The sequence below is a fragment of the Crinia signifera genome, chromosome 3, assembly GCF_055691185.1.
Source record: "Crinia signifera chromosome 3, ASM5569118v1, whole genome shotgun sequence".
Classification (NCBI taxonomy): domain Eukaryota; kingdom Metazoa; phylum Chordata; class Amphibia; order Anura; family Myobatrachidae; genus Crinia; species Crinia signifera.
Window position 1 is genome coordinate 215,201,407 of NC_139219.1, and position 26,193 is coordinate 215,227,599.

Genomic DNA, 26,193 nt, shown 5'->3' on the forward strand with positions numbered 1-26,193 from the left:
TCAACCTTTGCAACCAATTAGATGTTATCTATTATCTTCTAGACGGTGCTAAATAAATAAGTACTTTCTGACTGGTTTTCCATAGCAACATCCCATGTGAATAGAAATCCCATCTTAGTAAATTCCCCCCATGTGTGCTTATCTGGGATACGAGGTATGTGATTTACTGTACTCCACTGTGACTTTTCCAATACAATATAGCCTAGTGGCCCCGAGCATATTATCTGATAGACTGGACTAGTAACACTTTACATTCCAATCTCCAAATTATTTGCATGTTCTACAATAGAATATGTGTGAAAGTGCAGCAGAAAGCTACATCTGTAATACTTACGATTTATATCCATCCCCAGCCAGTTTCTATATGGTCACCATTGTTGTGTTTTTGGTAGCGCATATATCCATGTCCCAGTTCCATTTATACAGAAAGTAAGAGCTGGTTTAGCAGAAGCAGAATGTAGAAAAAAAGAACTTTATGGGGAAGACATTGAGAAGACGTGGTCGAGATGTAATATCCAGGGGGGAAAAACCAGAAGAAAATTATACGGCTCCCTTAAAAAATGTGAGCTAGAAATGTGACCACTACATACAATGCAAGAGTGGATCAGAAATAAATTAAAGTTTCAGGATCTTTGTCTGACTCTAGGAATAAGAAACTGAACTGAGAACACTATCTCAAATCCTTGCCAAGTGCCAGAAATGTCCACATCCTGTTGTTCTGAAAGATGTCAGTGCATTGGGCAAAAATGAGAACATGGTCCTGTGTGTGACAGAGCACATATCTCAGAGACATTCCGGCTGTCAAGACACAGGGGGAGGAATAAAAGGAGGAAGACAGATCATAGAGAGCAGTAAGTGACTCATTGGTATTAGTTCTACTATCACAAAATGTTCTTCATGACGTAGGTGTATCATGCTCTACAACAAAACCAACTTCACGCTATGTCATATAGGAGAGCAGGAGTAGGACTCAATGAGACGGACCCTAGTAAGCAATTTACTGGTTTGGGCCCCATTCCCTAATCTAGCCTTCAAAAATAACTGAAAACATAGAAATAGGATTCGGGAATCCTGGCTTCCTCAGTGTCCACTGGGTCCAGCCCTAGGCCCTGGTTTGTCTAATGGATGATCCAGCTAAAAATACAACAAGCATTCACATGCATGGGCAATTCTCAACATCACAGAAGTCAAATGGGCATGGCTTAGCAGCAACACCGCGATCACCAACCACGTCCCCTTTGACATCACTATGGGAGCATAGCCATTGCTCTATCAGCTGCTGGTGTGCCCCCAGCCCCTCTGTCTCATGTGAATAGTCACTGCACACATGCTAAGCAGTACAGAGAGTGACATGGGGACTCTTAGTGATAGCGGGACAATCACATAAAAAATTTTAGGGGACACTTAGGAGGTATACATATATATAGGAGGTTTAAGAGATGAAAGAAGAAAGGCGTCATTTTTTAATAAAACGATTGTTATTTTACATGTTGTGGTTACCTTGATAAGTGCACTCTGAACCCCCTTTCTTCTGAGGAGGAGCTCCTGAGGACTGTGATAGCACATCGAAACGGCCGTCGGGCATCAGTGACCCTACCGGTTGACCACCATGTATACATCGAGTGGATGTGGTAACTCTACTGTACATGGACTTTGTATTTTTTTGCTGGTGTGTCCACCATTTGCCCCCCTGATGGGATTATTCCACTATTGATTATTGCACTATAAAACTTTTTTTTTTGTTACTTACCTTGCTGTGCTGGCTTCTAATTCTACGATTACTACTTTTATATGGCTTCAGCATGTCCCAGTTGATAGATTTGAGTGTACGTACTGCTTCATATCCATATATATATTATATATATATATATATATAGCAGTTGTAAGTTGGCGCCCTTGCTTAGACCTTTAGTGATTGGTTCTATAATAGCCTTTAGTTAAATTCAAAGTAAAGTCCCAAATTTATAAACATTTATTAAAAAGTCTCTTATTTCACTCAGTAGAGGTGGTTATTCCAGACTATAAAAACTTCAATAGTGTATTTCAGATATTTTCAGAATAGCAAACAAACGTTGCCAAAGCGTTTCATCCCTGCAAGGGACTTCATCAGGGGTTCGCAGATAGTTTTGACACAACTTCCACGACTCTTTCAAACAGGATGTACCCCAACAAGCCGTTAAAACAACAGATCCTTTATAGACTCTAAGTCACACTTTTGTTTTTAGAATTTCTCTAATAGTGATTGTATTAGTGTTGAGGTCTTTTCTTTTTATCCGCGTATATTCAAACCGACAGCACTAGATGGTTAAGTATGGGTATGCTCTGTATACCATCATAAACTGTTCATAATTAGGTCCTCTCTGCCTGGTGGACAGTATCATTTTAAGGCCAACAGATCTGCATTTAAGAACAGATACAACTGGTACAAAGTTGAGGTTTCGGTCCAAAAGTAGTTCTCACTGTCCCTCTAGAGATGTCCCTCTGCTAGTAAGAGACAACAGATTAACAAACAGCAAGAATATTTTTCGAGCACACAAACCAATATACATATGGTACCACCCAGATTATTTTAATACAATCAGAAAAACATTCTGGAGAGACACTTCATATATCCATCGTTGAACGTATTCGCAAAAAAGATGCACAATCTGTTAAAATGAATATTCTTTTATTTCAGAAAGAAATATATATATATATATATATATATATATATACCGTTAAGCACCACAGATTACAAATAACTATAAGTATCTAAAGGGCTGTTTATATTCTCATAGAGTCTATTACCCCTGAGGAAGTCGTTTAGCGATGAAACGCGTTGGGTCTCGACTCACTGGAAATCTCTGTATTACCAATGTATCATTAGTAATGTTAATAGTGTCTGACATCGATTATGTCATCCATGTTTTAATAAAATCATTTTACATATTGTAAGAATCTGTACCCACTGTTGAATATCACACGAAGGTGGAGGTTCTCATATAGCGCTCTCTATATCCATTTCTTGTGCACATATCCGTTGATGTTGTCCTCCACTAACAGGGAGGTCTTATAGAGTAGCCGCTGACAATAGCGCAAACGAAGGTCTTTCTCTCACATATATATATATATACAGTATTGTTTCCAATGCACTCACGGTCATAAATCATCACAGGTGGTGCTCCCATCAGGCACACATTTTTCAATATGGTCCAAGTCCACAAAATTTTGAAATCAGGGCACTCACCAAACAGCAATACTTCAAGTGCTTTTTATTCCATCACTGGAAAGACATATAGTAAGCCGACGTTTCGGACCTATTCCAGGCCCTTAATCATGGCGTCCTGTATCCCACATAGAATGCAACTGATCTACAAGCCACAGGCCTCACACCTATATAGGGCTGTAATCAAGCCAATACATTACACCTATGCAATCAGGAAATACCTTATAGCCTGTTCAGTCAGTGACTATAGTGCCAGCAAATAACAGGTTAATTCCTATCTCGCAAAGCACAACACCACTATCTTGGACAGTCAGCCTTGATCATACAGATCACACAACAAAAAATATATATATATATATACGGCAGGTTGGGGGTGCGGCACTCTCGGCGAGAAGAATGATGCTGTACACAAATCTTAAGGCAACGTTTCAATGTCCTTTATTTGGACATTTTCGTCAGGCATAACAGGTGAACATTACGTACAAACATTTATACACCGCCGTGGGTGCAAGATCCAGCGTGCTCCAAGACGCCGGAATAGGACGTCAGTCCCGTAAGACTGCGTGCTCCCCGTCACCATGGAATAACTTAGCAGAAATACCGTTATAGTCATACATGGAGATCTCCATGTATGACTATAACGGTATTTATGCTAAGTTATTTCATTCAGAACAACTTTGTATAGTCTATGATTGATAGTGTATAACTTGTTTCTATGTATCGCTGTTTGTATGTATTTGTGTATTGTTTATAGTTACCATTGTGACGGGGAGCACGCAGTCTTACGGGACTGACGTCATATTCCGGCATCTTGGAGCACGCTGGATCTTGCACGCACGGCGGTGTATAAATGTTTGTACGTAATGTTCACCTGTTATGCCTGACGAAAATGTCCAAATAAAGGACATTGAAACGTTGCCTTAAGATTTGTGTACAGCATCGTTCTTCTCGCCGAGAGTGCCGCACCCCCAACCTGCCGTATCTACTTACCCAGTGAGGGCACCCGGTAAAGTACGGACTTCTTGAAGCGCGGTTGCGCGTTTTGTGTGTGCCGGACTCCTGTCTTTATATATATATATATATATAGGGCTATTTTTTTGCAGGCTCTAGCAGGAACTGTGGCCCTTATTCTAGTTCACTCTTTCTGACAAAATATTTCGGTACTTGTGAGTTATCCGGGTGCCCGATGTGGTAATTGAATGTCATTACAATAAGCATACGATGCGACGCGATGCGACGCGATTTTTACATTGCGTCGTATCGCGTCGCATCGTATGCTTATTGTATGGTATACAATGGGATGCGATGCGACGCGACGCGATTTTAACACTTCCCGCCCATTTTTAAACCCGCCCTCTGCCACATCTGGCAGAAAATCAGTGTGAGGTAGTTTTGAGAGGAGAGAACAAGTGATTTCCAGTGTTGGTGTGTCTCAGACTATTTGTGAGGTGAAATTTCTGACATTTGCCCCAATATTGCCCCATTTTGCCCCTTACACCTTATTTCCCAATATGGCTTTGGTGGACGGTATCTTCAGCCTCCCTAAAACTGAAGAAGATACAGTTCAATTCCTGCAGGACAAAGGGCTGCTTCCATCCACAGCCACATGTCCAAATGGCCACCCTATGCGCCTGTCTATAAAAGAGCGCAAATGGCGCTGCTACATAAAAAGTTGCGGGAAAAAGCAGAGTCTGCGGGCCTCGCTATTCTATCCCGGATGCAGGCTGCCGTTTATGACAATACTGCGCTTCATATACTGTTGGTGTGATGAACTCACTTCTATAGAGTTTTGTACAAAGAATTTGAAAATCTGTAATAAAAGTACAATCTTTTATAATGCATTGATGCGAGAGGCATGTCAATGCGACCTGATGTCCCAGCCTCAACGCCAGATTGGTGGACCAGGGAAAATAGTGGAAGTGGATGAGACACTCTTTGTGAAAAGACAAGCCAATGTCGGCAGAGTTCTCCCACAGCAGTGGGTGTTTGGAGGAGTGTGCCGGGAAACAGGGGACTGTTTTATGCTACCAGTTGCGAAGCGAGATGCGACAACTCTGATCAATGCAATTGTGGAGCACATCGCGCCTGGAAGCACAATTGTCAGCGATTGCTGGCGGGCATACAAAACTCCAGAACTGGAGCGGGCTGGTTACAGTCACTTGAGAGTCAACCATCGCTACAATTTTGTGGACCCAGACACTGGTGCACACACCCAAAACATCGAAAGACTGTGGGGTTGTGCAAAATGGCGGAACAAACGCCAGCGGGGCACAGCCCGCCATCACCTGGACTCTTATATGCAGGAGTTTGTGTGGCGAAAGAGTCTGGCGGGAGACAGCGCATTTAACCGCATTCTACATGCGCTCACTTTGCTAGATAAATAATTACGGTGATTAATTATTGTGTGGTATGTGTTGATTGTTATTATAATTTATTTCTGAGATATGTTAATTACACAGTTATTCCCTTAAATTCAGTTGTCCTTAATGTGTCAGATATGAATGATATTGATGAATGATATTGGATGTTCACAACCACTCCACTATCAATGTGAACCCGAAGCGTGGCGAGCGCAGCGAGCCCGCGAGGGGCGGCGGTACGCGTCCTCCGACCTTTTCATGCCCTACTATCCACTAGGGCGTGGAGTGAGAATAGAATAGTGTGGCGAGCGCAGCGAGCCACCGAGCCCGAAGCGTGGCGAGCGCAGCGAGCCCCGCGAGGGGACACGGATATCTGTGAAGCCCATGAAAGTATGCGCTCACCTGTGAAGGTATCCGTGTCCCCTCGCGGGGCTCGCTGCGCTCGCCACACTATTCTATTCTCACTCCACGCCCCAGTGGATAGTAGGGCATGAAAAGGTCGGAGGACGCGTACCGCCGCCCCTCGCGGGCTCGCTGCGCTCGCCACGCTTCGGGTTCACATTGATAGTGGAGTGGCGTTAACAATGGGGATGGGATTGACATTGTGTCACTTTTTGGGGGTTTTGCCCTGCTAAAATCGGGTGCTGTCGCATCGCATCGCATCGCATGCCATGTGGTTAACATGCGATGCGACGTGATCAGATTAGATGGTACCCGATGTAAAATCGGGTTCGGGTGGTGATCTCGTCGCGTCGCATCGCATGCCATTTGGTTAACACACGATGCGACGCGATGCGATGCGTATACGATCAAAAATCGGGCGCCCAGATAACTCACAAGTACCAATATTTCTTAGATGGACAAAACCATGTGCACTGCAGGTGAGGCAGGTGTAAAACCCCACCCAAATCTAATTATCTCTGCACAAGTAACACCTGCCTCACCTGCAGTGCACATGGTTTTGTCCATCTAAGAAATATTTTGTCAGATAGAGTGAACTAGAATAAGGGCCACAGTTCCTGCTGGAGCCTGCACAGAAATAGCCCTGTATATATATATATATATATATATATATATATATATATATATATATATATATATATATAATCCACATGGAGATTTAGTTCATGTATTGATCAATCAATTTAAGCCTGCAGCACTCCTCAAGGAACCCCATTTTTCTACAGGTCCTACTCTACTGCTCAAAATAATTACCATAAAAATAGCTAACAGGTATGCTATCTGGTCTAGTGCTCACAGCAACCAATTTTTAAAGGTGAGACAGTTAACAACATACCTGATGTAAAGCACCTAGGGAAACAATTAAAACAGGGTGCATGAGAAAATGTCATTACAAAAGACAAATTAATAAATGTATCTAATAAACATAAAGCACTAATCCTCAGTACTCACCATTCCTAGATGTAAGGCGCAATCCGGCATATGATCACATTGTTTAAATAGAAATCACAGGGGGACACTGGACTCACAAAATTAACTAACATTGATGTCCCGTGGGCAGGGGGGACAGTTGTTGTAGCCGGTGATCGCTGCTGCTCTACTAAGTAGATCGGCCGGTGATTACTGAATACTTGCCATGCCCATGCGCAGGTCATCTATCAGTGCAGGGAGTGGAGCCGGAGTCTGTCCAGCTGATCACTGGGTACACCCCAAAAATGATGATGAGGGGCCTCAGCACCAGACCACGCCCACAGTGGCTCCGCTTAAGTTGGGAGGGACTGGTCACACCAGGGGGCTTAGTCGACAAGACTGAGACCTCTGGTGGGGACCTGGACCGGTACCTGAACCGGGGAGGTTGGAGAGGACCCTTGCGCATGGACTGCGCGACAGTGCACCCAGAGCCAATAAGCAGTCATAGGTAAAAGTACAACCAGATTTATTATGCAGAAGGTTGTAACGGTACAGGCAGTAAAGTATGCAGGAGTAATGACAGTTCATGCAGATTGCAATACTTTACAGATGTGATGGATATGGTATCGATGGTGGAACATGGGATGGATATCGGATATGGAGACTGTGGGTCCGGAATGACGGACGGAAGATAGGAACTTGACTGTGGGTCCGGAATGACGGACGGAAGCTTGACTGTGGGTCCGGAATATCGGACTATCGATGGTGGAACATCGGAGGCGGATGATGCTGGAGCATCGGAGGACCAGAGTCCCGGAGCTAGGCTTGGTCGCTGGGCTGACGAGGCAGGCTCACAGGTGATGGAATAACCTGGACTTCAACAGGAGATGGAATAACCTGGAATACACTGCAGCATGGAAGACAACACCAGCAGAGAAATACACTTGCACGGAGACAAGGACAGCTGACCATACACAGGAGACAACTGAAGCACTAGCAATGGTTCTGAGAGCTCCCAGCATACTTATCCCCACTGGGTGGCCAGGATTGGCCGAGGAAGTATGACAGGGAGATCAGAACCAACAGGATTGGACAGCACAGACATGTGACTGGAAAGAACATGGCAGCCCCCATGTCTGCTGTGGCGGGAAAGTGTGTTTGTGCACACCATGCTGGATACTGGGAGCAATGGCGGCGGACAGGTGGATTGCCGTGCACTGGGGACTGTCACTGGGAGACAGGACGCCGGCAGAGATGACGTCTGGACCGCAAACTGAACCTGCGGAGGCACTTAGCCGGTAAGAAAGTCTGTCTGACAGCTCGGATCGTGACAGCACCCCCCCCCTTTAAGGGTGGCCCCAGGACACCTTTTAGGCTTGCGGGGAAACTTGGAGTGGAACGCCCGGATGAGTCTGGGAGCATGGACATCGATGGCATTGGTCCATGATCGCTCTTCGGGGCCGTAGCCCTTCCAATCGATCAGATATTGCAGACGACCATATCGGATGCGAGAGTCCAAAATTTTACTGACCTCATATTCTGTTCCACGCTGGGTGCAAACCTTAGGAGCCTTGGGGAGCTTGGAATGAAAGCGATTCAGAACCAGCGGCTTGAGCAGCGAAATGTGGAATGTAGCTGGCACTTTCAAATAGGGCGGCAACTTGAGCTTGTAAGCTACTGGATTGACGACTCGCTCAACTGGGAAAGGACCAATATATTGGGGAGCGAACTTCATCGATGGCACTCTCAATCGAAGATTCTTGGTTGACAACCAGACTCGATCTCCTGGACGGAGGGCTGGCACAGCTCTGCGTTTCCTGTCGGCAAATTTTTTGTACCTGCTTGAAGCCTTCAGAAGTGAAGAACGAATGAGCTTCCAGGATTTGACGAATTGCCGGATGGTCGTGTCGACCGCTGGAACAGAGGACACAGGTTGCAGAGTAAAGTCAGGAACTCGAGGATTAAACCCATAGTTGGCAAGGAATGGAGTGACATTTGATGAAGAATGATATTGGTTATTATGGCAGAACTCTGCCCATGGAAGGAGTTGAGCCCAGTCATCTTGGGAAGAAGAGACATATGTGCGGAGAAATGCTTCAAGGTCCTGATTCACCCTCTCCGTTTGGCCATTGGTTTGAGGGTGGTAGGCTGTGGAAAACTTTAACTTGATTTGAAGCAAGGAGCACAGGCTTCGCCAGAATTTGGCTACGAATTGGACTCCTCTATCGGAGATGATTTCAAGAGGCAGTCCATGAAGCTTGAATATCTCTTTGATGAAGAGCTGGGACAGCTTGGAAGCTGATGGAAGACCGGTGAGGGGAACGAAGTGAGCCATCTTGGTGAACCGATCAACAATCACCCAGATGGTGGTGAACTTGTCAGACTCTGGAAGATCAGTTACAAAGTCCATAGAAATATGCGTCCAAGGACGATGTGGCACTGACAGTGGCATCAATTGCCCAGGAGGAGACTGACGACTGGTCTTGTGCTGGGCACATTTAGCACAAGAGGATACAAAGTCCTGTACATCCTGTTTGAGGGACGGCCACCAGTAGGACCTGGTGATAAACTCGTAAGTTTTCTGAATGCCTGCATGGCCAGCGAATTTTGAAGAATGCGCCCAACAGAGCAACTTCTTTCTTAGAGCTGGCTTTACAAATCTTTTCCCTGTAGGGGGCGTGAGATTAGAAACTCCCGTTGCGGAGAAGGCCACTGGATCAATAATGAAGTGTTGATGTGTGGACTTAGACTCACTATCTTGCTCCCATGAGCGGGAAAGGGCATCAGCTTTTCGGTTTTGTGTCCCTGGACAGAATGACAGCTTGAAACGAAACCTGGAAAAGAAAAGTGTCCATCTGGCTTGACGGGGGTTTAAACATTGAGCAGACTTGAGATACAGAAGATTCTTGTGGTCTGTGATAATTGTGATCTCATGAACAGCGCCCTCTAGAAGATATCTCCATTCTTCTAATGCCAATTTGATGGCGAGAAGCTCTTGGTCACCGATGGCATAGTTACGCTCTGCAGGCAGGAACTTACGGGAGTAGAACCCACAGGGATGAAGACGTCCATCGGGCGCTTTCTGCGAGAGGACTGCCCCAACACCCACGGAGGAGGCATCAACCTCGAGAATAAAGGGCAAGGTGGTATCAGGTTGTCTTAAAACAGGAGCTGAAGTGAACCTCTGCTTCAACAGATGGAAGGCTTCGATGGCTTCCGCCGGCCACTTCGCTGGATTAGACCCCTTTTTCGTTAAGGCAGTGATGGGAGCCACAATAGAAGAGAAGTTACGAATGAATTTTCTGTAATAATTGGCAAAACCCAGGAAACGTTGAATACCTTTCAGCGAAGAGGGAATTGGCCAATCTTGGATGGCCTGCAGTTTTCCTGGGTCCATTTGAAGACCAGAACCGGAGACAATGTACCCTAGGAAGGGTATAGACTTCACCTCGAAGACACACTTCTCCAGTTTAAAGTAGAGATGATTTGCTCGCAGCCGGGACAGAACCTCTTTTACCCAATAACGATGTTCTGTGTTGTTATTGGCATAGATTAAAATGTCATCGAGATATACAACTACATGTCGATACAAAATGTCCCGAAAAATCTCATTGACATAGTGCTGGAACACGGCTGGGGCATTGCTGAGCCCAAAGGGCATGACGAGGTACTCATAGTGGCCGTCTCTGGTATTAAACGCCGTCTTCCACTCGTCACCCTCTCGTATGCGGATGAGATTATATGCACCCCTCAGGTCAAGTTTTGTGAAGATGGTTGCACCGCTGACACGGTCAAACAGCTCGGTGATGAGGGGTAACGGATATCGGTTCTTTACTGTGATGTCATTGAGGCCGCGATAATCAATGCAGGGACGTAGGCCTCCATCCTTCTTCTTTACGAAGAAGAATCCTGCGCCAGCAGGAGAAGTCGAAGGACGGATGAATCCCTTTGCCAGATTTTCCTTGATGTAATCGGTCATGGCTTGAGTCTCTGGAAGAGAGAGAGGATAGGTTCTACCTCTGGGTGGTTCTTTGCCTGGGATGAGGTCGATAGGGCAATCCCACGGTCTGTGAGGAGGTAGGATATCAGCGCCAGACTTGCTGAATACATCTGAGTACTCTTGGTAGGGAAGAGGCGGAAGGTCTGCTGCATCGGCTGAAGAATGACGAGCTGGGAGTACCTTTTGGAGACAGGTACCGGAGCAGGAAGGATCCCAGGAAAGGATTTCAGATGTCTTCCAATCAAGACGAGGATTGTGAAGACGGAGCCAGGGTAAACCCAGAACCAGAGCATGAGTGGCTCGGGGTAAAACCAGGAAGGACAAAAGTTCAGTGTGCAGGACTCCCACTTTCACTGTAAGTGGCAAAGTTCTGCGGGAGACTGTCGCATCAGGAATCCTACTGCCATCCACAGCAGTAAGGAAGACAGTCTTGGGAAGACTTTCAGTGGGCAACCCCCACTTGCGGACCAGTTCTGCAGTAACAAAGTTGCCAGCGGCACCGGAATCAAGAAGTGCGGAGACAGTCTTGAAATGCTGACCAACTTGCAGGGAAACTGGAAGGATGCAATCGGTTGCTGATAGAGAGGACTTAATTACTCCTAGCCTACCCTCTCCTTGACGGGCTAGGAGGAGGAGTTTTCCTGACGCTTTGGGCATGCAGAAATTTGATGTGCAGGATCGGCACAATATAGGCAGAGCTGTGCCAACCGACGACGTCGACGTTCTCCGGGAGACAAACGGAAACGGTTTATCTCCATTGGTTCTTCTTTGGAATGGACCGCGGGAGCAGTGGATAAAGAAGGCGGAGGAGTTGGCACTTTAACTGGAGCGCTCTTGTGACGTTCTACAGCCCTTTCTCGAAAGCGTAGGTCTACTTTGATACATAGAGATATAAGGTCACTTAGACCTGAAGGTAAGTCTCTGGTAGCGAGTTCATCCTTAATACGGTCGGATAGACCATGCCAGAAAGCTGCGTATAAGGCCCCATCACACCAGGAGAGTTCAGATGCCAGAATCTGGAACTGGACCAGATATTGCCCGACGGAGCGGGATCCCTGTCTGAGACGGAGGAGTTCAGTGGAGGCAGATGCTGATCGCCCAGGCTCATCGAAGATACGCCGGAATGTTGACACGAAGTCCTCGTAGTTGGACAGGATGGCATCAGATCTTTCCCATAAGGGAGACGCCCATTCTAACGCTGCTCCACACAGGAGGGAGATGATATAGGCAATCTTGACCCTTTCAGTAGGGAAGTTGCTGGGTTGCAGCTCAAAGTGAATCTCACACTGATTGAGAAAACCTCGGCAGGTCTTGGGGTTCCCATCATACTTGGTGGGGACAGACAGATGAAGGCGAGGTGCAGCAGCCATTGCAGGAGGATGAACGGGACTTGGAAGTTCTCTGACAGGCTCAGGGCCACTGAGAGTGGTCTGTAGCTTATCCAGCCGGGAAGACAGATCTTGCAGACAATGAATCACTTGGCTCTGCGCAGCCTCTTGCTGATCCAAGCGAACAGCCAGTTGCTGTACAGGGCTGGGTGGAGATGCTTGGTTTGCGGCTGGATCCATTTGGCTAGTGCTTACTGTCACACCAGGGGGCTTAGTCGACAAGACTGAGACCTCTGGTGGGGACCTGGACCGGTACCTGAACCGGGGAGGTTGGAGAGGACCCTTGCGCATGGACTGCGCGACAGTGCACCCAGAGCCAATAAGCAGTCAGAGGTAAAAGTACAACCAGATTTATTATGCAGAAGGTTGTAACGGTACAGGCAGTAAAGTATGCAGGAGTAATGACAGTTCATGCAGATTGCAATACTTTACAGATGTGATGGATATGGTATCGATGGTGGAACATCGGATGGATATCGGATATGGAGACTGTGGGTCCGGAATGACGGACGGAAGATAGGAACTTGACTGTGGGTCCGGAATGACGGACGGAAGCTTGACTGTGGGTCCGGAATATCGGAATATCGATGGTGGAACATCGGAGGCGGATGATGCTGGAGCATCGGAGGACCAGAGTCCCGGAGCTAGGCTTGGTCGCTGGGCTGACGAGGCAGGCTCACAGGTGATGGAATAACCTGGACTTCAACAGGAGATGGAATAACCTGGAATACACTGCAGCATGGAAGACAACACCAGCAGAGAAATACACTTGCACGGAGACAAGGACAGCTGACCATACACAGGAGACAACTGAAGCACTAGCAATGGTTCTGAGAGCTCCCAGCATACTTATCCCCACTGGGTGGCCAGGATTGGCCGAGGAAGTATGACAGGGAGATCAGAACCAACAGGATTGGACAGCACAGACATGTGACTGGAAAGAACATGGCAGCCCCCATGTCTGCTGTGGCGGGAAAGTGTGTTTGTGCACACCATGCTGGATACTGGGAGCAATGGCGGCGGACAGGTGGATTGCCGTGCACTGGGGACTGTCACTGGGAGACAGGACGCCGGCAGAGATGACGTCTGGACCGCAAACTGAACCTGCGGAGGCACTTAGCTGGTAAGAAAGTCTGTCTGACAGCTCGGATCGTGACAGCACCCCCCCCCTTTAAGGGTGGCCCCAGGACACCTTTTAGGCTTGCGGGGAAACTTGGAGTGGAACGCCCGGATGAGTCTGGGAGCATGGACATCGATGGCATTGGTCCATGATCGCTCTTCGGGGCCGTAGCCCTTCCAATCGATCAGATATTGCAGACGACCATATCGGATGCGAGAGTCCAAAATTTTACTGACCTCATATTCTGTTCCACGCTGGGTGCAAACCTTAGGAGCCTTGGGGAGCTTGGAATGAAAGCGATTCAGAATCAGCGGCTTGAGCAGCGAAATGTGGAATGTAGCTGGCACTTTCAAATAGGGCGGCAACTTGAGCTTGTAAGCTACTGGATTGACGACTCGCTCAACTGGGAAAGGACCAATATATTGGGGAGCGAACTTCATCGATGGCACTCTCAATCGAAGATTCTTGGTTGACAACCAGACTCGATCTCCTGGACGGAGGGCTGGCACAGCTCTGCGTTTCCTGTCGGCAAATTTTTTGTACCTGCTTGAAGCCTTCAGAAGTGAAGAACGAATGAGCTTCCAGGATTTGACGAATTGCCGGATGGTCGTGTCGACCGCTGGAACAGAGGACACAGGTTGCAGAGTAAAGTCAGGAACTCGAGGATTAAACCCATAGTTGGCAAGGAATGGAGTGACATTTGATGAAGAATGATATTGGTTATTATGGCAGAACTCTGCCCATGGAAGGAGTTGAGCCCAGTCATCTTGGGAAGAAGAGACATATGTGCGGAGAAATGCTTCAAGGTCCTGATTCACCCTCTCCGTTTGGCCATTGGTTTGAGGGTGGTAGGCTGTGGAAAACTTTAACTTGATTTGAAGCAAGGAGCACAGGCTTCGCCAGAATTTGGCTACGAATTGGACTCCTCTATCGGAGATGATTTCAAGAGGCAGTCCATGAAGCTTGAATATCTCTTTGATGAAGAGCTGGGACAGCTTGGAAGCTGATGGAAGACCGGTGAGGGGAACGAAGTGAGCCATCTTGGTGAACCGATCAACAATCACCCAGATGGTGGTGAACTTGTCAGACTCTGGAAGATCAGTTACAAAGTCCATAGAAATATGCGTCCAAGGACGATGTGGCACTGACAGTGGCATCAATTGCCCAGGAGGAGACTGACGACTGGTCTTGTGCTGGGCACATTTAGCACAAGAGGATACAAAGTCCTGTACATCCTGTTTGAGGGACGGCCACCAGTAGGACCTGGTGATAAACTCGTAAGTTTTCTGAATGCCTGCATGGCCAGCGAATTTTGAAGAATGCGCCCAACAGAGCAACTTCTTTCTTAGAGCTGGCTTTACAAATCTTTTCCCTGTAGGGGGCGTGAGATTAGAAACTCCCGTTGCGGAGAAGGCCACTGGATCAATAATGAAGTGTTGATGTGTGGACTTAGACTCACTATCTTGCTCCCATGAGCGGGAAAGGGCATCAGCTTTTCGGTTTTGTGTCCCTGGACAGAATGACAGCTTGAAACGAAACCTGGAAAAGAAAAGTGTCCATCTGGCTTGACGGGGGTTTAAACATTGAGCAGACTTGAGATACAGAAGATTCTTGTGGTCTGTGATAATTGTGATCTCATGAACAGCGCCCTCTAGAAGATATCTCCATTCTTCTAATGCCAATTTGATGGCGAGAAGCTCTTGGTCACCGATGGCATAGTTACGCTCTGCAGGCAGGAACTTACGGGAGTAGAACCCACAGGGATGAAGACGTCCATCGGGCGCTTTCTGCGAGAGGACTGCCCCAACACCCACGGAGGAGGCATCAACCTCGAGAATAAAGGGCAAGGTGGTATCAGGTTGTCTTAAAACAGGAGCTGAAGTGAACCTCTGCTTCAACAGATGGAAGGCTTCGATGGCTTCCGCCGGCCACTTCGCTGGATTAGACCCCTTTTTCGTTAAGGCAGTGATGGGAGCCACAATAGAAGAGAAGTTACGAATGAATTTTCTGTAATAATTGGCAAAACCCAGGAAACGTTGAATACCTTTCAGCGAAGAGGGAATTGGCCAATCTTGGATGGCCTGCAGTTTTCCTGGGTCCATTTGAAGACCAGAACCGGAGACAATGTACCCTAGGAAGGGTATAGACTTCACCTCGAAGACACACTTCTCCAGTTTAAAGTAGAGATGATTTGCTCGCAGCCGGGACAGAACCTCTTTTACCCAATAACGATGTTCTGTGTTGTTATTGGCATAGATTAAAATGTCATCGAGATATACAACTACATGTCGATACAAAATGTCCCGAAAAATCTCATTGACATAGTGCTGGAACACGGCTGGGGCATTGCTGAGCCCAAAGGGCATGACGAGGTACTCATAGTGGCCGTCTCTGGTATTAAACGCCGTCTTCCACTCGTCACCCTCTCGTATGCGGATGAGATTATATGCACCCCTCAGGTCAAGTTTTGTGAAGATGGTTGCACCGCTGACACGGTCAAACAGCTCGGTGATGAGGGGTAACGGATATCGGTTCTTTACTGTGATGTCATTGAGGCCGCGATAATCAATGCAGGGACGTAGGCCTCCATCCTTCTTCTTTACGAAGAAGAATCCTGCGCCAGCAGGAGAAGTCGAAGGACGGATGAATCCCTTTGCCAGATTTTCCTTGATGTAATCGGTCATGGCTTGAGTCTCTGGAAGAGAGAGAGGATAGGTTCTACCTCTGGGTGGTTCTTTGCCTGGGATGAGGTCGATAGGGCAATCCCACGGTCTGTGAGGAGGTAGGATATCAGCGCCAGACTTGCTGAATACATCTGAGTACTCTTGGTAGGGAAGAGGCGGAAGGTCTGCTGCATCGGCTGAAGAATGACGAGCTGGGAGTACCTTTTGGAGACAGGTACCGGAGCAGGAAGGATCCCAGGAAAGGATTTCAGATGTCTTCCAATCAAGACGAGGATTGTGAAGACGGAGCCAGGGTAAACCCAGAACCAGAGCATGAGTGGCTCGGGGTAAAACCAGGAAGGACAAAAGTTCAGTGTGCAGGACTCCCACTTTCACTGTAAGTGGCAAAGTTCTGCGGGAGACTGTCGCATCAGGAATCCTACTGCCATCCACAGCAGTAAGGAAGACAGTCTTGGGAAGACTTTCAGTGGGCAACCCCCACTTGCGGACCAGTTCTGCAGTAACAAAGTTGCCAGCGGCACCGGAATCAAGAAGTGCGGAGACAGTCTTGAAATGCTGACCAACTTGCAGGGAAACTGGAAGGATGCAATCGGTTGCTGATAGAGAGGACTTAATTACTCCTAGCCTACCCTCTCCTTGACGGGCTAGGAGGAGGAGTTTTCCTGACGCTTTGGGCATGCAGAAATTTGATGTGCAGGATCGGCACAATATAGGCAGAGCTGTGCCAACCGACGACGTCGACGTTCTCCGGGAGACAAACGGAAACGGTTTATCTCCATTGGTTCTTCTTTGGAATGGACCGCGGGAGCAGTGGATAAAGAAGGCGGAGGAGTTGGCACTTTAACTGGAGCGCTCTTGTGACGTTCTACAGCCCTTTCTCGAAAGCGTAGGTCTACTTTGATACATAGAGATATAAGGTCACTTAGACCTGAAGGTAAGTCTCTGGTAGCGAGTTCATCCTTAATACGGTCGGATAGACCATGCCAGAAAGCTGCGTATAAGGCCCCATCACACCAGGAGAGTTCAGATGCCAGAATCTGGAACTGGACCAGATATTGCCCGACGGAGCGGGATCCCTGTCTGAGACGGAGGAGTTCAGTGGAGGCAGATGCTGATCGCCCAGGCTCATCGAAGATACGCCGGAATGTTGACACGAAGTCCTCGTAGTTGGACAGGATGGCATCAGATCTTTCCCATAAGGGAGACGCCCATTCTAACGCTGCTCCACACAGGAGGGAGATGATATAGGCAATCTTGACCCTTTCAGTAGGGAAGTTGCTGGGTTGCAGCTCAAAGTGAATCTCACACTGATTGAGAAAACCTCGGCAGGTCTTGGGGTTCCCATCATACTTGGTGGGGACAGACAGATGAAGGCGAGGTGCAGCAGCCATTGCAGGAGGATGAACGGGACTTGGAAGTTCTCTGACAGGCTCAGGGCCACTGAGAGTGGTCTGTAGCTTATCCAGCCGGGAAGACAGATCTTGCAGACAATGAATCACTTGGCTCTGCGCAGCCTCTTGCTGATCCAAGCGAACAGCCAGTTGCTGTACAGGGCTGGGTGGAGATGCTTGGTTTGCGGCTGGATCCATTTGGCTAGTGCTTACTGTCACACCAGGGGGCTTAGTCGACAAGACTGAGACCTCTGGTGGGGACCTGGACCGGTACCTGAACCGGGGAGGTTGGAGAGGACCCTTGCGCATGGACTGCGCGACAGTGCACCCAGAGCCAATAAGCAGTCAGAGGTAAAAGTACAACCAGATTTATTATGCAGAAGGTTGTAACGGTACAGGCAGTAAAGTATGCAGGAGTAATGACAGTTCATGCAGATTGCAATACTTTACAGATGTGATGGATATGGTATCGATGGTGGAACATCGGATGGATATCGGATATGGAGACTGTGGGTCCGGAATGACGGACGGAAGATAGGAACTTGACTGTGGGTCCGGAATGACGGACGGAAGCTTGACTGTGGGTCCGGAATATCGGACTATCGATGGTGGAACATCGGAGGCGGATGATGCTGGAGCATCGGAGGACCAGAGTCCCGGAGCTAGGCTTGGTCGCTGGGCTGACGAGGCAGGCTCACAGGTGATGGAATAACCTGGACTTCAACAGGAGATGGAATAACCTGGAATACACTGCAGCATGGAAGACAACACCAGCAGAGAAATACACTTGCACGGAGACAAGGACAGCTGACCATACACAGGAGACAACTGAAGCACTAGCAATGGTTCTGAGAGCTCCCAGCATACTTATCCCCACTGGGTGGCCAGGATTGGCCGAGGAAGTATGACAGGGAGATCAGAACCAACAGGATTGGACAGCACAGACATGTGACTGGAAAGAACATGGCAGCCCCCATGTCTGCTGTGGCGGGAAAGTGTGTTTGTGCACACCATGCTGGATACTGGGAGCAATGGCGGCGGACAGGTGGATTGCCGTGCACTGGGGACTGTCACTGGGAGACAGGACGCCGGCAGAGATGACGTCTGGACCGCAAACTGAACCTGCGGAGGCACTTAGCTGGTAAGAAAGTCTGTCTGACAGCTCGGATCGTGACAGCACCCCCCCCCTTTAAGGGTGGCCCCAGGACACCTTTTAGGCTTGCGGGGAAACTTGGAGTGGAACGCCCGGATGAGTCTGGGAGCATGGACATCGATGGCATTGGTCCATGATCGCTCTTCGGGGCCGTAGCCCTTCCAATCGATCAGATATTGCAGACGACCATATCGGATGCGAGAGTCCAAAATTTTACTGACCTCATATTCTGTTCCACGCTGGGTGCAAACCTTAGGAGCCTTGGGGAGCTTGGAATGAAAGCGATTCAGAACCAGCGGCTTGAGCAGCGAAATGTGGAATGTAGCTGGCACTTTCAAATAGGGCGGCAACTTGAGCTTGTAAGCTACTGGATTGACGACTCGCTCAACTGGGAAAGGACCAATATATTGGGGAGCGAACTTCATCGATGGCACTCTCAATCGAAGATTCTTGGTTGACAACCAGACTCGATCTCCTGGACGGAGGGCTGGCACAGCTCTGCGTTTCCTGTCGGCAAATTTTTTGTACCTGCTTGAAGCCTTCAGAAGTGAAGAACGAATGAGCTTCCAGGATTTGACGAATTGCCGGATGGTCGTGTCGACCGCTGGAACAGAGGACACAGGTTGCAGAGTAAAGTCAGGAACTCGAGGATTAAACCCATAGTTGGCAAGGAATGGAGTGACATTTGATGAAGAATGATATTGGTTATTATGGCAGAACTCTGCCCATGGAAGGAGTTGAGCCCAGTCATCTTGGGAAGAAGAGACATATGTGCGGAGAAATGCTTCAAGGTCCTGATTCACCCTCTCCGTTTGGCCATTGGTTTGAGGGTGGTAGGCTGTGGAAAACTTTAACTTGATTTGAAGCAAGGAGCACAGGCTTCGCCAGAATTTGGCTACGAATTGGACTCCTCTATCGGAGATGATTTCAAGAGGCAGTCCATGAAGCTTGAATATCTCTTTGATGAAGAGCTGGGACAGCTTGGAAGCTGATGGAAGACCGGTGAGGGGAACGAAGTGAGCCATCTTGGTGAACCGATCAACAATCACCCAGATGGTGGTGAACTTGTCAGACTCTGGAAGATCAGTTACAAAGTCCATAGAAATATGCGTCCAAGGACGATGTGGCACTGACAGTGGCATCAATTGCCCAGGAGGAGACTGACGACTGGTCTTGTGCTGGGCACATTTAGCACAAGAGGATACAAAGTCCTGTACATCCTGTTTGAGGGACGGCCACCAGTAGGACCTGGTGATAAACTCGTAAGTTTTCTGAATGCCTGCATGGCCAGCGAATTTTGAAGAATGCGCCCAACAGAGCAACTTCTTTCTTAGAGCTGGCTTTACAAATCTTTTCCCTGTAGGGGGCGTGAGATTAGAAACTCCCGTTGCGGAGAAGGCCACTGGATCAATAATGAAGTGTTGATGTGTGGACTTAGACTCACTATCTTGCTCCCATGAGCGGGAAAGGGCATCAGCTTTTCGGTTTTGTGTCCCTGGACAGAATGACAGCTTGAAACGAAACCTGGAAAAGAAAAGTGTCCATCTGGCTTGACGGGGGTTTAAACATTGAGCAGACTTGAGATACAGAAGATTCTTGTGGTCTGTGATAATTGTGATCTCATGAACAGCGCCCTCTAGAAGATATCTCCATTCTTCTAATGCCAATTTGATGGCGAGAAGCTCTTGGTCACCGATGGCATAGTTACGCTCTGCAGGCAGGAACTTACGGGAGTAGAACCCACAGGGATGAAGACGTCCATCGGGCGCTTTCTGCGAGAGGACTGCCCCAACACCCACGGAGGAGGCATCAACCTCGAGAATAAAGGGCAAGGTGGTATCAGGTTGTCTTAAAACAGGAGCTGAAGTGAACCTCTGCTTCAACAGATGGAAGGCTTCGATGGCTTCCGCCGGCCACTTCGCTGGATTAGACCCCTTTTTCGTTAAGGCAGTGATGGGAGCCACAATAGAAGAGAAGTTACGAATGAATTTTCTGTAATAATTGGCAAAACCCAGGAAACGTTGAATACCTTTCAGCGAAGAGGGAATTGGCCAATCTTGGATGGCCTGCAGTTTTCCTGGGTCCATTTGAAGACCAGAACCGGAGACAATGTACCCTAGGAAGGGTATAGACTTCACCTCGAAGACACACTTCTCCAGTTTACAGTAGAGATGATTTGCTCGCAGCCGGGACAGAACCTCTTTTACCCAATAACGATGTTCTGTGTTGTTATTGGCATAGATTAAAATGTCATCGAGATATACAACTACATGTCGATACAAAATGTCCCGAAAAATCTCATTGACATAGTGCTGGAACACGGCTGGGGCATTGCTGAGCCCAAAGGGCATGACGAGGTACTCATAGTGGCCGTCTCTGGTATTAAACGCCGTCTTCCACTCGTCACCCTCTCGTATGCGGATGAGATTATATGCACCCCTCAGGTCAAGTTTCGTGAAGATGGTTGCACCGCTGACACGGTCAAACAGCTCGGTGATGAGGGGTAACGGATATCGGTTCTTTACTGTGATGTCATTGAGGCCGCGATAATCAATGCAGGGACGTAGGCCTCCATCCTTCTTCTTTACGAAGAAGAATCCTGCGCCAGCAGGAGAAGTCGAAGGACGGATGAATCCCTTTGCCAGATTTTCCTTGATGTAATCGGTCATGGCTTGAGTCTCTGGAAGAGAGAGAGGATAGGTTCTACCTCTGGGTGGTTCTTTGCCTGGGATGAGGTCGATAGGGCAATCCCACGGTCTGTGAGGAGGTAGGATATCAGCGCCAGACTTGCTGAATACATCTGAGTACTCTTGGTAGGGAAGAGGCGGAAGGTCTGCTGCATCGGCTGAAGAATGACGAGCTGGGAGTACCTTTTGGAGACAGGTACCGGAGCAGGAAGGATCCCAGGAAAGGATTTCAGATGTCTTCCAATCAAGACGAGGATTGTGAAGACGGAGCCAGGGTAAACCCAGAACCAGAGCATGAGTGGCTCGGGGTAAAACCAGGAAGGACAAAAGTTCAGTGTGCAGGACTCCCACTTTCACTGTAAGTGGCAAAGTTCTGCGGGAGACTGTCGCATCAGGAATCCTACTGCCATCCACAGCAGTAAGGAAGACAGTCTTGGGAAGACTTTCAGTGGGCAACCCCCACTTGCGGACCAGTTCTGCAGTAACAAAGTTGCCAGCGGCACCGGAATCAAGAAGTGCGGAGACAGTCTTGAAATGCGGACCAACTTGCAGGGAAACTGGAAGGATGCAATCGGTTGCTGATAGAGAGGACTTAATTACTCCTAGCCTACCCTCTCCTTGACGAGCTAGGAGGAGGAGTTTTCCTGACGCTTTGGGCATGCAGAAATTTGATGTGCAGGATCGGCACAATATAGGCAGAGCTGTGCCAACCGACGACGTCGACGTTCTCCGGGAGACAAACGGAAACGGTTTATCTCCATTGGTTCTTCTTTGGAATGGACCGCGGGAGCAGTGGATAAAGAAGGCGGAGGAGTTGGCACTTTAACTGGAGCGCTCTTGTGACGTTCTACAGCCCTTTCTCGAAAGCGTAGGTCTACTTTGATACATAGAGATATAAGGTCACTTAGACCTGAAGGTAAGTCTCTGGTAGCGAGTTCATCCTTAATACGGTCGGATAGACCATGCCAGAAAGCTGCGTATAAGGCCCCATCACACCAGGAGAGTTCAGATGCCAGAATCTGGAACTGGACCAGATATTGCCCGACGGAGCGGGATCCCTGTCTGAGACGGAGGAGTTCAGTGGAGGCAGATGCTGATCGCCCAGGCTCATCGAAGATACGCCGGAATGTTGACACGAAGTCCTCGTAGTTGGACAGGATGGCATCAGATCTTTCCCATAAGGGAGACGCCCATTCTAACGCTGCTCCACACAGGAGGGAGATGATATAGGCAATCTTGACCCTTTCAGTAGGGAAGTTGCTGGGTTGCAGCTCAAAGTGAATCTCACACTGATTGAGAAAACCTCGGCAGGTCTTGGGGTTCCCATCATACTTGGTGGGGACAGACAGATGAAGGCGAGGTGCAGCAGCCATTGCAGGAGGATGAACGGGACTTGGAAGTTCTCTGACAGGCTCAGGGCCACTGAGAGTGGTCTGTAGCTTATCCAGCCGGGAAGACAGATCTTGCAGACAATGAATCACTTGGCTCTGCGCAGCCTCTTGCTGATCCAAGCGAACAGCCAGTTGCTGTACAGGGCTGGGTGGAGATGCTTGGTTTGCGGCTGGATCCATTTGGCTAGTGCTTACTGTCACACCAGGGGGCTTAGTCGACAAGACTGAGACCTCTGGTGGGGACCTGGACCAGTACCTGAACCGGGGAGGTTGGAGAGGACCCTTGCGCATGGACTGCGCGACAGTGCACCCAGAGCCAATAAGCAGTCAGAGGTAAAAGTACAACCAGATTTATTATGTAGAAGGTTGTAACGGTACAGGCAGTAAAGTATGCAGGAGTAATGACAGTTCATGCAGATTGCAATACTTTACAGATGTGATGGATATGGTATCGATGGTGGAACATCGGATGGATATCGGATATGGAGACTGTGGGTCCGGAATGACGGACGGAAGATAGGAACTTGACTGTGGGTCCGGAATGACGGACGGAAGCTTGACTGTGGGTCCGGAATATCGGACTATCGATGGTGGAACATCGGAGGCGGATGATGCTGGAGCATCGGAGGACCAGAGTCCCGGAGCTAGGCTTGGTCGCTGGGCTGACGAGGCAGGCTCACAGGTGATGGAATAACCTGGACTTCAACAGGAGATGGAATAACCTGGAATACACTGCAGCATGGAAGACAACACCAGCAGAGAAATACACTTGCACGGAGACAAGGACAGCTGACCATACACAGGAGACAACTGAAGCACTAGCAATGGTTCTGAGAGCTCCCAGCATACTTATCCCCACTGGGTGGCCAGGATTGGCCGAGGAAGTATGACAGGGAGATCAGAACCAACAGGATTGGACAGCACAGACATGTGACTGGAAAGAACATGGCAGCCCCCATGTCTGCTGTGGCGGGAAAGTGTGTTTGTGCACACCATGCTGGATACTGGGAGCAATGGCGGCGGACAGGTGGATTGCCGTGCACTGGGGACTGTCACTGGGAGACAGGACGCCGGCAGAGATGACGTCTGGACCGCAAGCTGAACCTGCGGAGGCACTTAGCCGGTAAGAAAGTCTGTCTGACAGCTCGGATCGTGACAGGACCAAAGTTTGGAGGTATGGAGATCTGTGGATATTGTCCACATGTATCCTGTCTCCTATAGCAAGAAAATGATTGCGAACTGTACTCCAATGTCCTGCTATTTCCTGTGTGGCTCGTGCTTTCAGACCTGATCGCTGCTCTGTGAAATAGTCTCGGCCATGCCAGAGTGAAAATCCACCCTGTGCAAGGAATGGCTTGGGAAAATCATGACGATCGGAGAATAGCTGCAAAGTAAATCGCAACTCACTCACCATTGAATGATTTTCTGTGTGTGACCCAGAACCTCCTCTGCCTGTGCGATAGAAACAGGCTGATCGAGGCCGGAGATGAGGTCACATACACCCTCCCTGAAAATCCCTGAGCACACCTGCATTATACCTGACACTCCCAGAAAATTGCTGGGTAACACCCACAAATGCCGGCTTCCTGTCAGTCAACTTGCGAAAGACTTGGCATCAGAAAATACATTATTTTGCTGATTTGCCTCACACATGCGCGCTATGATCCATACGTATGTGCAGTCCATCGATAATTGGCAGCCTTGCGAATAACCCCCAAAGTTCCAGTAGAAATGCAGAAAAGGAAAACGTAATGTGGAAATGTAGTAAAAGGCTAATACATTGTGGTATATACCAGCTAGCGAAGAGTAATGTACATAAGATTGTGCTATGCACGCCCAGGGTATATGCCTATGTAGTCTGTGTGATTCTGCACTTACACCCACTGGCAACTGCAGAGGTAGGATGGATGACCAACTAATACTGTAGGTTGAGTTAAAAAGGTTCTCAGCAAATGCATCCATATTGCTTCATAGTCTTATATACTGTACCTAGGGTCAGTTAGAGCTCGGGCCCCCTGCTTTCCCCCAATTTCATTATTTGGTACTTATTTCCTAGCACGGCGGCCGCGAATTTGATTGTATTGATCTGGTCGGAAAATGGCGTTGATCGCATCGCATGCCCACCAAATCGCAGGCGATGCAATCGACACGATCGACACGATTCGTACATTGGAATCAATGTAAAATTGTCCCTGAGACCCGATTTTACATTGATTTCAATGTAAAAACCACCAAAACCCCCCATTTTAATAGAAACCCCCCTTCATGATTTAAATGCCCCCCCAATGTTAACGCCACCCCACTATTGATGCCAACCCGAAGCGTGGCGAGCGCAGCGAGCCCGCGAGGGGCGGCGGTACGCGTCCTCCGACCTTTTCATACCCCCACTATCCACGTCGGCGTGGAGTCGATTTTATAAAGTCTGGTGAGCACAGCGAGCCACCGAGCCCGAAACGCGGCGAGCGCAGCGAGCCCCGTGAGGGGACGCGCATAACTTCACAGGTATACGCGTCCCCTTGCGGGGCTCGCTACACTCGCAACGCTTAGGCCTCGGTGGCTCGCTGCGCTCGCGTACCGCCGCCCCTCGCGGACTCGCTGCGCTCGCCACGGGTTGACGTCAATAGTGGGGCGGCGTTAACAATGGGGGGGCATTAACCATACTTTATAACCATACTCAATGAGAAATTGGGCATATTGGCCCATTTCCCATTGTCCCCTATGTAAAATCGCGTTGATCGCATCGCGGGCCATTATAATGGGCCGCGACCGACGTGATCAACCCGATTTTGACTTGAAAAATAATTTAACATTATTCTCTATGGGAAAATCACGTTGATCGCGTCAGTCGCGGTTCCTCCTGTGTGAGCACATGCGAAGGAAGGCGCAGGTGGGCCAGGGCAAGCAGAGAAGAGAGAAGAGATGAGAGTAGGGATGGCCATCAACTATCAATGTTCCAAAAACATTGATGGTTGGGACCTAGTGTTCGATGTTTTGGGCATTGATAGTGGAGAGTCGAATAGTTCTATGCCATTGATGGATGACTTATGCAGCATGCGCAGCATTGCTGCATTTAGCTGCGTCGCTGCAGGCGGCCCGCCCTGCCTGGAGGTGCACGAATGCGCAGAAGAATCTTAGAATGGATGGATGGCTAGTTAAAGTTTCTTCTGCGCATGCGCGCACATCCTGGTCGGGCAGGCCGCCCGCAGCGACCCGGTGCGCATGCATGGTGAAGCCATAGCAGGAACCATCGATGGTAGGTGGTAGAATGTTTTATAGCCGTCTATGGTTCCTGCTTTAAAAGCCATCAATGGCAACCATCGATGGGGGATGTGCCAATGGCCATCTCTATATGAGAGCAATCAGCTGAGAATGACTCTTGAGTTACTGCTGACTGCAGTACTGCCAGGAGCCACTAGATGCCGCCATCTGATCTCACTGAGAGC

The 26,193-nt window shown here is 48.6% G+C and overlaps 2 protein-coding genes across 4 annotated transcripts in view; one reads left to right on the forward strand and one right to left on the reverse strand.

Moving 5' to 3' along the window:
• Positions 1 to 789, reverse strand: part of THPO (thrombopoietin) — a 48,551-nt gene extending 47,762 nt beyond the window's left edge. Inside the window, exon 1 of the mRNA XM_083177392.1 lies at positions 335 to 789. Within this exon, the coding sequence (XP_083033518.1) occupies positions 335 to 347 (13 nt within the window). The 5' untranslated portion in view covers positions 348 to 789. The remainder of the gene's footprint in view (positions 1 to 334) is intronic.
• CHRD (chordin) overlaps positions 1 to 26,193 on the forward strand; it is a 204,489-nt gene that overhangs the window by 61,334 nt on the left and 116,962 nt on the right. The window lies entirely within an intron of this gene.